General features: G+C 40.2%; 1 protein-coding gene across 1 annotated transcript in view; it reads right to left on the bottom strand.

The window, feature by feature from the left end:
- The window catches only part of KIF26B (kinesin family member 26B), a 333,909-nt gene that overhangs the window by 80,274 nt on the left and 241,289 nt on the right, over window positions 1–12,346 (bottom strand). Inside the window, exons 6-10 of the mRNA XM_063306130.1 lie at window positions 11,572–11,778; window positions 10,579–10,672; window positions 6,607–6,869; window positions 2,426–2,609; window positions 1,382–1,541 (exon numbers count right to left, since the gene is read on the bottom strand). Of these exons, the coding sequence (XP_063162200.1) occupies window positions 1,382–1,541; window positions 2,426–2,609; window positions 6,607–6,869; window positions 10,579–10,672; window positions 11,572–11,778 (908 nt within the window). The remainder of the gene's footprint in view (window positions 1–1,381; window positions 1,542–2,425; window positions 2,610–6,606; window positions 6,870–10,578; window positions 10,673–11,571; window positions 11,779–12,346) is intronic.

Below are 12,346 nucleotides of genomic sequence, written 5' to 3' on the forward strand. Positions count from 1 at the left end.
GATGTACACTGCCAAGAAAAACAACTGCTGGAGTTAACTAATACCAATGCTCTGGAGGCAAAGGCTAGTGGGAATTTTCTTAATTTTATTTCTAACATTCTTTCTTTCAGGTCTCATCACAAGAAAACATACCAGTATTATTTGACTGCAGAAACTGATATTTTCAAAGTCTTGAAAAAAACATGAATCTACCTGTATTTTATGAAGTGCTGCTGTGCTCATTAGTAAGCCACAGAAGACAAGCAAGACTGTCAGGCTCTAGAGACAGAACTTTCTCAGTGGTGGCCTCTACGCTCTGGAATCCCATCAAGGATGTCTCCAGGTGCTTCAAGGAGCTTCTATATCTAATCTGTCCTTTATAGTTTCAATTAAAATATTTCACACTGCTTACTGTTAGTGAATATTTACGACATTCATTTTATTGTAAGTGGATTTATTTAGATTTGTTTACATTTAGTATACAAATGTAATATACTGTAGATATAAATTAAAAAGAAACTCAAATTTGATCTGGGAGTCTTTCAGGCCAAACAGCAGGATATAATGGTTTTAAATAAATGAAAAATAATGTCTTCAAACAACTAACATGAAATAAATCCAGTCATACAAAGAAGGAACAACAACAAAGTATCCTGCTGCTCTACACATACCTGCTTGTCATTTGTATTTTTTCTTTCAAGTACGCCACTAATAATGATATTCATATCATACTGAAAGCAATGGCATGACAAAGAAGAAAATGAGCTCTCTTCCAAATTGTAAACGCGTCCATGCTTAATCTCCTGAAGGGGATTCTTTCTTGTTGCAAGCAAGTGGTCATTTTATAACCCTGAATAAATCTGTCCCAAAAATACAAATACCCAGTACAGCAATGAATCTTCTCTGCTGGTTAGGAAGACTGGTATGTCATAAACCATTATCTGAGGCCTCAGGACCAAGTGCAGGCCTTGAAAACTATCAATGCAGCTCCCCAGCGACCTCCAAAAGCAGTTACCAATTATAACTTTTAATGTGATAGAAAGGGAAACCCCTTGTGTACATAAATGCAGACTAAACATATTAATTGTATTTAATTTTAATTAAATGCAAATCAAAACAAATTCTTATCCTGTTCCAGCCCACTACTTTTTGAGGGTAGTCCTGTGCATGTGACTTGGAGGCCAAATTCAGCCTTCAGACCAGAAAAAAGTTGCACAACATTGTAAGGAGCCATCAATGATGCCCATGGATTTGATACAGCTGGATTTGGTCCATGAGGCTCTTTTATTATCTCTGCAACTTTCATGTGCAGCACTATTACAAGCTTGCAATTCAATTCATTAGCTTTGCACAGATAGGTAAGATAGGGATACATGAAGAGAGACCGAGAAAACTCACTTACTTGTACGGAATGTGTTTGCTGCCATTGACAAGGGCAAGAATGACGTTGCCCAATGCAGACAATGAAAGACAGAGCCCAGAACCTCCTTCACGGTTTTTGCTGAGAGGTTTAACACAGCTTCCCAGGTCAATGAGATGTAAGCGACTGCGGCCTCCTGACACTGTCATAAAATAAATAATAGAGACAAAACAAATGATGCCTTGTCACTGAAAGCATGATATTGGGCATAAAGGATATAACCCTACACCCAATATTCTGACAGAAGTCCTGCTGAATTCCAGACTTTTGAGCATAGTGCTAAAATTAACTAATTAATGCTCTAACTGCTGAACAGTCAGGGAAAAAGAATAAGCCATATATATGAATGACTATGCAAATTAGGACTTTGGAAGAGGTGCTTCAGAATGTGCAAGAACCCACCGGAAGCACCTCTTTTTGATTCATTAAAGCAGTACCACCTTCTTTTTTTAGGCTCAAGTGGTTGCTTTGGTAACTTCTTCTGACTGTTTCCACATGTTTCTGCATGCACAGCCAGTTCATTTCCCTGGGAGAAAAATGGTTACAGCAAAGTCTGAATGGCCGAGGAAAGGGCAGGAAAGTCAAGTCAGTTTCTGAAGAGGTATTTAGGAACAATCGATTCTGAAGATTTACAGAACAAAGTCAGCCTCTCTTCTGTTATTTGAGAAATTGCTCTCTCTCTACTTGAGCATGTCAGCAAGTTGCAGTACTTCCTTCTAGCCATCTGCATTGGCTCCACACAACAAGAGTTGAAAACAGGCTGGCACAATCATTTCTAGAACTGACAGTAAATAACAAAATTAACTGTTTCCTGTTCCATTCTGAACCATCCTTAGCATCATCGCATCAATATATATCCTAGACGAAAAATAACTAGACCTGAGCAGCATATCACATGCACAGCCATATTTAAAAATACCCCATGTTATAATACAATCATTGCATATCTGTGAGTCCCTTTAAAGATGCAAAAACATCTCAGTAATGGCTAATCATAGGAGTGGGTAGGAAAACAATGAGACTTACTTCCCCCTTTGCCACTCTTCTCCATTCGATACTGATAGATGTGCAAAGTGAAGAGCATGTGTGAATTCTTCTGCTCTTCCTCCTGACAATCTTGCTGACTGCTTCGACGTGAGGCAATTGCTGCATCAAGAAAGAAAGCAGCTTTTTCTGCAGTGGGAGCACGGAGTTCACTTTGGTTTTGAAGCTGCAAGGTACCCCGAGAGATACACAGCTTATTGAGATTCAACACTGACAAGTAATTTTCAGTTAGCAAAGTCAAAATACAATTTTGTTCTGGATAAGGAACATGCTGCTTTACAGAATATCTACAGCTGAAATGCTTCCACAGGGGAAAAATGCAAAATCCTTTGCTCCAAATCTATGATGCTGAACCTAGCATCGTCTCCTAATCTGGTTGCCATGCTTCCCTTCTCCATCTAGGCTGACACCGAATCTTGCTCTTTCCAGCTTCCATTTATCACCAAGCTTACTTTCAGATATGCCCACATTCACCTTTCTTTGTCCTTCCCAATCATTGCATTGTGGATTTGGCTACTTTGTTTTACCAATTGTTTTGGTGGGTCATTATTTCTTCTCTAGTCCAAACTAATTGAGATATAAGTTACATGGCAAGAGTTGAAAAGCAAGAATTCACCACAATCTGTTATTATATGCTGATGACATCTTAAATTTTATTGATAATTATGCATATTCTATACCAAAACCTAGTGATACAACCAACAGTTGGAAAATATATCAGGTCACTTGTCTAACTGGAGCAAATACTAATTGTTCCCAATAGTTTCTAGTATCTTCTATGGAAATATGTGACAGAAGGGGATTTAACTATTGGTTGAATTACTTTAAATAACTGGGTATAATAATGATAGTTTAAGCGATGTCTATGGTTTTAAAATGAGACTGATTCACAACAAGAGTTTCTTTTCAGTGTTTATTGGACTCCTCAGAGAAAGTTGAAAGAGAAGTTACCAGCTCTACTATGTTGTAATACTGTATAATCTAACATGGAGAAGAAATCCTTATCCATATGATATTGAGTTGTTCAACGATTCTATTTTGGTCTGAGATTCACAGAACTGCTAATTTGGTTTTACGCTGATAACCGTTGCTTAAAGATGTGACTGCTCTTAAATTCTATATAAGAAATTGGAATGTATCATTATATAAAGAATTATTGATTTACTGTGCATGGGGGTACCAGTGAAGATAATAAATCCAACATTGGAAAGACAAAATTCACCCTCAATTTACAATCCTGGATTATAGGTGTGTGTGATTATTTCATTTCTGAACTGGCAGTCTATCAACACCAATTAAATAATTGAATGTTATTTTGTTGGTCAAGGGTTATTTTTTTTTAATTTTAGGCCCAGTAATATATTTTGTATTTAATATTATCTGTTCGTGTATATACAGTATTTATTTTCTTTTTTCTTTTGTATAAAAAGGAATGTTTAAAAATTACTATTGCTGAAAATGATAGCTACAAATATAGTTTTCATTTCCTCATATTTCATGCCTAGTAGATTTTACCTAGGTCCTGACATCACATTTTGAGCTTCCTTTTCCTGCTACACACACAATCATAGAGGTGGGTGAGGCTATATAGACCATCATGTCCAACCTCTGGTAAGTGCAGGAATCCAACTGAAGCATCTCCAACAGCAGGCTCTTTACACTCTTCTTGCAGTGGAGGGTGCACCACCTCCCTGAATAACTGGTTCTTTTAACAAAATGCCTTTACTGTTGGGAAAATTTTTTAACATTCAACTAGAAACTGCCTTTCTGGAATTTAAATTTCTTACTCTGTGTCCTGAACCCTGGAAAACTAGATAACAGGTATTTACTTTCTTCTATGTGACAACCTTGTAAGTATTTGAGGAATTATCATCATCTCCCCATCAAACTTCTCTTCTGAGGGATATCTGGATAATAAGGTGTGACACTCTAGGGACTTGTGAATTAACATGGCAGGTTGGCACTTTTTTTTTTTTTAATTTAAATTTATTAGCCACCCAACTCCAAGAGCTGTACTGATTCTTAGTACAGCTTATATATTAAACAGTGTGGTGAAGGGTGATACAGAGGGAGAACTCACATACTGGGGGACCCAAGGGTCAAGCATGATCAACTGTATGCTGACTTCATGCAATTTATTTAATAAATACATTTATAATCTGTTTGTGAAATATACTGTAGTTCAGAAACTGAACATGTTAAAGATTGTATGATTAAATGAGTGCAAAATTTAAATATGGTTACAGAATTGGTACAGTGGGAATTTCAATAGAAAAAGAATATCATATTCATCTTGTAGTTAGAGAGAACTGGCATAAGGTATTTTACTGCTTTTACATTAATCCAAGCATGATTGCTAAAATGAGAAGCATCTTTTCTCTGAAACACTGGAAATACAATGAACAGGTGGCAATGTTGCAAAACTCAGAAATATTGGATTACTCGATTCATTGTAGAATGGAACACATCTTGAAAGTCATAATCCCATTTTAATCTTAGATATTTTTATTAAACTTCACGAAACCACATATTCATTCAAAATACATGGAACTGGCACTGTATATGTTAACAGGATTTTATATGCTTTTTCTTGGAAAAGATCATATATCCCCTCTATGGAAGAATGGTTAATGAAATTGGGAATATGCTTCGATGTTTAGAATTACTTCCTATCTAAAAAGTAAATCTGATCTGCAATTTAATTTTATCTGGATTAAATAAGCATTTCTGGGCTACAATTCTGTACATGGAATTGTGCCTCACCCCAAATTCAGGCTCTAAAGTTTATATTTTAATCAGACACATAATATACACATTATTTATAGTATTCTCTTGATGTATTGTTTCTTTTTCTTCTCTCTGATGGATTTTAATCATGTTAACTAGATATTTTTACAGTTCAGTACAGGAATCTCTTAACCAGAAACTGGGTATGAAATGTCTTTCACCATTAACAACTCAGAGTACTCTAAGTTGTTACTGGTGTATTAGAATACATTAGGCATATGATATCTTTGATTTTCTGGTTACTTGTAATTTGCTTGCTAGCCACTTATATTCTATTTCCTTTCTTTTCAATTATGGGAAGAAGCTCTTTTTGTTGTTCTTAAATCTTTCACCAAACTCAGCTCATTCTTTACTTTTGTTTTCCTGACACTATTTTTAAGGTATCCCACTGTTGCCATATATTCTTTCTTGGGCACCTGTTGTTCTTTTTGTTTCCCCTATGTGCCCTTTTAGGGTTTTTTTTAAATGTTCTTTTTTTGTTTTGTTTCTCTACCATTATTTCTCTTATTAGAATTCTTTGTGTTGTGTTTTTACTATCCTTTTTAAGGACCATTACTCATCCTGAGCTCTTTTGCCCATTAGCTTCCTGCTATGGAATACTCCAGATTTATAAAAACCCACTTTTTGAAGTCCAAAATACCCTTCTACACCCAACTTCAGTCTTCTTTGAAATCATGAATTCCAGCTTTTTTCCTCTTTTTCTTTGTATCTCCTCACACATTAATTTAAAACTTAGGCAACTATTATACCATAAAGTGTAATGGATGCCCAAAACAGTAGATGTTTTGCATAAGCAGGAGGTGCATGGATTTTTCTGCCAAAAATAAGGCTAATGCAATTTGACCAGAAAGCATCCCCCCACTGCTCTAAACCAGTTGGGTGTTCCTGTCCAAAGAACATGTGAGTTATTCTTGGCTCCTTTTCATAACTTGTCAGTAATTAATAAGTAGCTATTAATATGTCCCACAACAATAGTAATCCCACTACTCTAAATTATGTCATTTCCACAAGCTATATCCCCAGCAACAGCCATATAATTGGCCTCTAGCTATTTGTGCAATATTGTAAATATTTTAATGCGCTGTAATACATCGTAGAAATTATTATAGGAAGGACAGAAATTTTGTTTGATCTGAATCCTTTTACATAAAGAGAGGTTCCTGCTGAACATCAAGTTATGCCAAAGGCACAAATATTTAGGCCAGGAGAGTGGATGGCCTGCAGCTGCAGGTCATAAAGTTCCTTGTATGCCTGAAAGTAAACACTTCCAAGTTAGAAAAATGTATGCTTTGAGTATTTATTATGATTCAAAACCAACCTAGTAAAACAGGGCACCATTTGAGTTATGTTGTGATAAAAAAGAGCTTTATATTCACCTGCATGCCACAAATGGGGTCTTCACTTAGGTAGACACCTGGCGACTGACCATCTTGTAGGCTGCCTGTTGCCACCTCTGACAGCAAATCTCTCAGATGTTCTTCTTTTCCCCACACTTCTACTGCAGAGATTCGGACCGAGAAACGTGCTCCTGTTTTCTCTTTCCTTTCGTGAATCAGCTTGAAAAGCCAGGAGATGGCACAAGGGATTATGCCAAGGTTCTGCATGGAATCATCTTTTCCAATCATAGTGTATGATTTTCCTGTTGGGAATGCAGGGGAAGAGATTAAAGTAACACCAAATAGGTATCGTCAAGAAAATGTAAAGAAAAGAGCAACATTTTATTTATTTTTATTTATTTATTTATCAAATTTTATCACCACCTATCTCCCTCAGAAGAGGGACTCTGGTCAGTTTACAGTAAAACTAAAAAGAGATAAATAAAAACAAGATAACTTAAATATAAATATAAAATAGCATCCAAGATGGCAATATTAAAAGTTCTGATTTAAATTCATATGTACATGGGAACCACTTTAAGGCCCTAGCCATCCCCAGGATTGACTACCCCCCTTCCTGCCTCAAGTGAGATGGCAGAGCCAGGTCTTCAACCCTTTCCAGAAGGCCAGGAGAGGGGAGCCTGCCTCATACTCAGGGAAAAGTGTTCCACAGGGCCAGGGCCACAGCAGAGAAGGCCCTCTTCCTGGGCCCCACCAATCGATAATCTCTCATGGACGGGGTCTATAACATGCCCTCTCTGCCTGACCAGGTGGGACGGGTCAATGTAATGGGGATGAGATGCTCCCTCAGGTAACCTGAACCTGGACCCATGCCAAGTAGGGCTTTAAAGGTGATGACAATACCTTGAATTGGACCCAGAAGCAAACTGGCACACAGTGCTGTTCCTGCAGCAAAGATGTTATGTGCACCATCCTTGGGGCATCCAAGACTGCTTGTGCAGCCACATTCTGAACCAGCAGAAGCTTCCAGATACTCTTCAAGGGCAGCCCCATGTAGAGTACATTACAATAATCTATACGGGAGATGACTAAGGCATGAGTGACTGACTAGGGGCTTCCTGATCCAGGAATGGGTATAACTAGCGCACAACACAAAGTTGCGCAAAGGCCCTCCTGGCCACAACTGCCACCTGCTCTTCAAGCAGGAGTTGTGAGTCTGGGAGGACTCCCAGATTTTGCACCGGGTCTGTCTGGGGCAGTGCGACCCCATTCAGGACCAAAGATGGTAAGTTCCTGGATACAGAGGAGCCCCCAACCCACAGCCATTCTGTCTTACTAGGGTTCAGTTGAAGCCTGTTGTTCCCCATCCAGACCCCTACAGCCTCCAGGCACCGAGAAAGCGTGGTCATAGCATCGGTTACTTCACCCGGGATGGAGATGTATGTTGGGTATCATCTGCATATTGATGATACCTCATCCCATGGTGATGGATGATCTCACCCAGTGGTTTCATATAGATGTTAAAAAGGAGCAGGGAGAGTACCACACCCTGCAGCACCCCACAAAGGAGGGGCTGCAGGCCAGATCTCTTGCTCCCTATCAACCCTGATTGGGACCGGCCCTGGAGGAAGGAAGTGAACCAGCACAAAACTGTGTCACCCATGCCCAACTCCCTAAGCCAACCCAAAAGGATACCATGGTTGATGATATCGAAAGACGCTGAGAAGTCAAGGAGAGCAAGGATGGATGCACTGCCCCCATCCCGCTCCTGCCAGAGATCGTCCAAAAGTGAAAAATGCTGTTTCCGGGCCTGAAACCTGACTGAAAGGGGTCTAGATAATCCGTTTCATCCAGAACCCACTGGAGCTGCAATGCCACCACTTTCTCAACCACCTTCCCTAAAAAAGGGGAGGTGGAGACTGGATGAAAATTGTCCAGCATGATGTGGTCCAGCGATGGTTTCTTGAAGAGGGGGTGCACCAATGCCTCTTTAAAAGCAGCTGGGAACACTCCCTCTCTCAAAGATGAATTCACCATCGCCTGGACCCAACCACACGTCACCTCTCGGGCTGCCTTCACCAGCCAGGGACATGGATCTAATTGACAAGTGGTGGCATTTACAGTCCAGAAGACCCTGTCCACTTCCTTGGGCCCAACAGGATCAAACTGTTCCCAGATAACCAGGTAAGCACGTTCCCCAGGCATCTCCATAGGCCATGCCTCACACTTGGAATCCAACTTGGAATGGATCCGAGCGATTTTATCCTGCAGATGCCCAGAAAACTCCTCTGCATGGCCCTGAAGGTAGGTCACTGGGCCCACCTTTCCTAAAAGGGATTGCTTGATCTTAAACAGGGCCACTGGGTGGCATTCTTTCTGATGCAATAAGAGCAGAGAAATATTGATGTTTTGCTGCTCTTACTGCCACAAGGTAGGCCTTAATAGCGGCTCTAGCTTGTGTTTGGTCGGGTTCAGTCCTTGTCTTCCTCCAGTGGTGCTCTAGAAATCTCTTAATCCTCTTCAGAACCCTCAGCTCCTCCGTAAACCACAGTGATATTGGGTTCTGTGGTACAAGAAACATTGCATGGGCATGATCCTGTCCAAGGCCCCGGTTGCCTCCCTATTCCAGGTGGCAGCCATGGCCTCCACTGGACCATGCAGCAGATCCTCGGGTATAGCCCCTGGCTCCCTTTGGAACCCCACTGGGTCCATCAGTCACCGGGGGCAGACCAATCAAACAGGTCCTGTCTCCTTGCGGAGGGAGACAGCATAGGAGAAACTCAAGGCCACCAGGGTGTGATCTGACCATGACAAAGGGGACAGATGTAACTCTCCCTTCAGATCAGCTTGCCACTGTTCTGACAAGAAAACAAGTCTGGTGTGAGGCTGCTGTCCCGAGTCAGGTCCCGAATAATTTGGGACAGGTCCATGGCCACCATGGTAGCCATGAACTCCCGAGCTGCCTCCGAGGCATGCTCCAGGTATGGCAGATTGAAGTCCCCCAGAACCATAAGTCTGGGGAACTCCACTGCCAACCTCAAGACAGCCTCCAGCAGCTTAGGCAGGGAGGTTGCTATGCAGCAGCAAGGCTGGTACAGTAGCAACAATCCCAACTATTCTCGGGAGCCCAACTTCAAAAACAGGATCTGCTCTTCCACTGAGCTCCCCCTCGCCAGGCTGCTCCCATCTGTTGTGGCACTTGGCACCCCATATTGGGGGGCTCACCAGCCTGTTCAGCTCCCTGCCCCAGGAGCTGGGACTCGCCACACTGCTCAGCCGCTGGGGCTTGCTGCACCGCTTGGCATCCCAGCTGCTCTGGGGATTCCACCCGGCTTCACTAGCCTCTAGCTAGTGTCCTCACACCAGACATGACGAACAGGAGACTGTGGGAGGCCCCCCCAAAGCCACCGTCTGGTAAGTAGGAGATCCACAAGGCACCCAGCAAGCATCCCCCTAACCCAGCAGCCAGCGTCGGCTCCCAGTCGCCATCTTGGATCCTTAATGTGAAATGGTGTTTTATGCTGTTATTCAAATCTTCAGTCAAGTTTATTGACCTACTTATTTTATTTTTATGGCCCAGACTCCCATTCTGTAACTATATGGAATAAGACATAGCTAAAATTGTAAAATGCAATTCCTTTTCATGGATAGTAGCTTATCAAGAGCATCCAGCCAACTGTAAAAATTATTTTGAATAAAGCAGCAGCTTCTCAAAAAATTTCTAGACATTAGTGTCCAAACATGCTAGTAATCCTGGGAATGTAAGCATAACTACTTCTTTTATTCTAAACATCACAGTTATTAACCATTTCTACAATACTCAGAAGCCTTACAAGTAACAGGACCAACAGGCTATTCTAAAGCTATGGTGAGGGCACCTATACACATATGTATTTGCTATTATAGAGCATTAGAAGAAAGACACATCAACAGTTAAGAAACAGACAGAGGATATCATGAAAAACACATTATTATGCAGCGTATTATTATCCGAATAGGAAATGTACTAACCGAGTTTGGCATGCCCAAAACAAAATACACATCCATCTGCACCATTCACCACAGACTGGATCACTTCAGCTACAGTTCCTGCACATACTTCAGCCTGTCATAAAGGATATATAATTTTTTATTTACTAAACACAAATATAACTCATCTTGGAGCAAATGGAGAGCCACTGGATGGGATCACAATACCTGGTTTATGGAGGCTAATAAATCAAATATGAAAGAGTAGTTGCTTAACCTTTAGTTCCTTAAGAATAAGGACACCTGTTATTTTAATAGTGGCATTCCACTATTCACTCACCCATCAGAGAGAGTATGATGTGGTGCTTAGAATACTGAACTAAGAGCTAGGAAATATAGGGACAGATCTCCTCTCATTCATGGTACTCTTTTAACTGACCAGTCCCTACTGCTTAGTCTAACTTAGCTCACAGGATTATGCAACATTAAAATGGGAAGCAAGGTGAACTAGATGCCCCACTCAGAGCTGCTTGGAGAAGGAGTAAGAAATCCATCATAGCAGCAGAACACAATTCTTTGCAGAGGCCTAAAGATAACATGCAGTTTGAGATATGGTGACAATCAACTGATAGCCGGTAGGAAAGATGAGCTGCCTAAGGGCAGAAGGAGTTTTGTGGAAACAATTCTGTGGTGCTGATGTCAATGGAATGAAATGTTGGCACTTGTACATCAGAAGATCCAAGAAGACAGGAAGAAATGAAGAGAAGTGAATTTTACAAGCTAATGCAAATGTATTGGCTAACTGTCACCGTTCGTCAATTTTATCCCATTTTCATCTTACACTGAAATATATTTTTATATATTTCCATTTATTTTGAAATAGAACAGGTTACACATTTTGAACTGATTACAGTTCAAATTTCTGTATGCATTTTAGAAGAAAATTATATGCATCTTTGATCCAATATTTCTAAACAATCAACCCTGAAAATTATGATGGAGTAATGCTTCAGGTTAGAGTTATATGTTGCCTACCTGGGAAGCATCTTGAGGGAAAACTGCATCAAATACAAACATCTTGGGTGGTACTTGTGTGCTCCTTTTTTGGAAAGCATTCTGGCCTCCACAAGACAGTGGGTCATATAAAGTAATTTGTTTTTTGCGGGGATCAACTTTTAAGAAGGAACTGGATTCTGAAGAGTCCCGGGCCAGAGTAGAACAAATCCGCAACATGACCTTCACCTGTTAGCAAAAACATAACAACAACAACAACGTATTTCATCAAATGCTATAAAAATGATGACAAAGTCACAGATACTTAAAATGAATATTCTGGAAACTCCAATTCAACATCCTGCTTTCTGTATATATGTGGCATATCAGAATTAATGAACTGAACTTTTTAAGCAAGTTAGATAAGGTCCCACTTTAAGACTGTCACCTCCCTTGTCATGTGTGTATGTATACACATTGTTTTCCATTGGCCAAACTAAAAAGAAGCACAAAGATAATCTCTGTGCTGCTATACTTTTAAATCCAAGAAATTAAAAAAGCAAGAACAGTAAAAGCTACAACTGGAACAGCCATTTTTCAATAATCTGAATGTGCGCTCCCATCACAGCAGAATGATAAAGCCCTAAATTTTTATAGATAGGGGGAGATGGGCGGTAATAAAAAAATAGATAGATAGATAAATAAATTAATAAATTTAAAATGCTCTCGAATTACTATAATGCAGTAGGTCATATGCACATATGATTTACATTATACGTAAAAAGGCTATAATGCTAAAGTAACAGGTCAGGTCAGG

The sequence above is a fragment of the Candoia aspera genome, chromosome 1 (genome assembly GCF_035149785.1).
Source record: "Candoia aspera isolate rCanAsp1 chromosome 1, rCanAsp1.hap2, whole genome shotgun sequence".
In the NCBI taxonomy this organism is placed as follows: Eukaryota; Metazoa; Chordata; class Lepidosauria; order Squamata; family Boidae; genus Candoia; species Candoia aspera.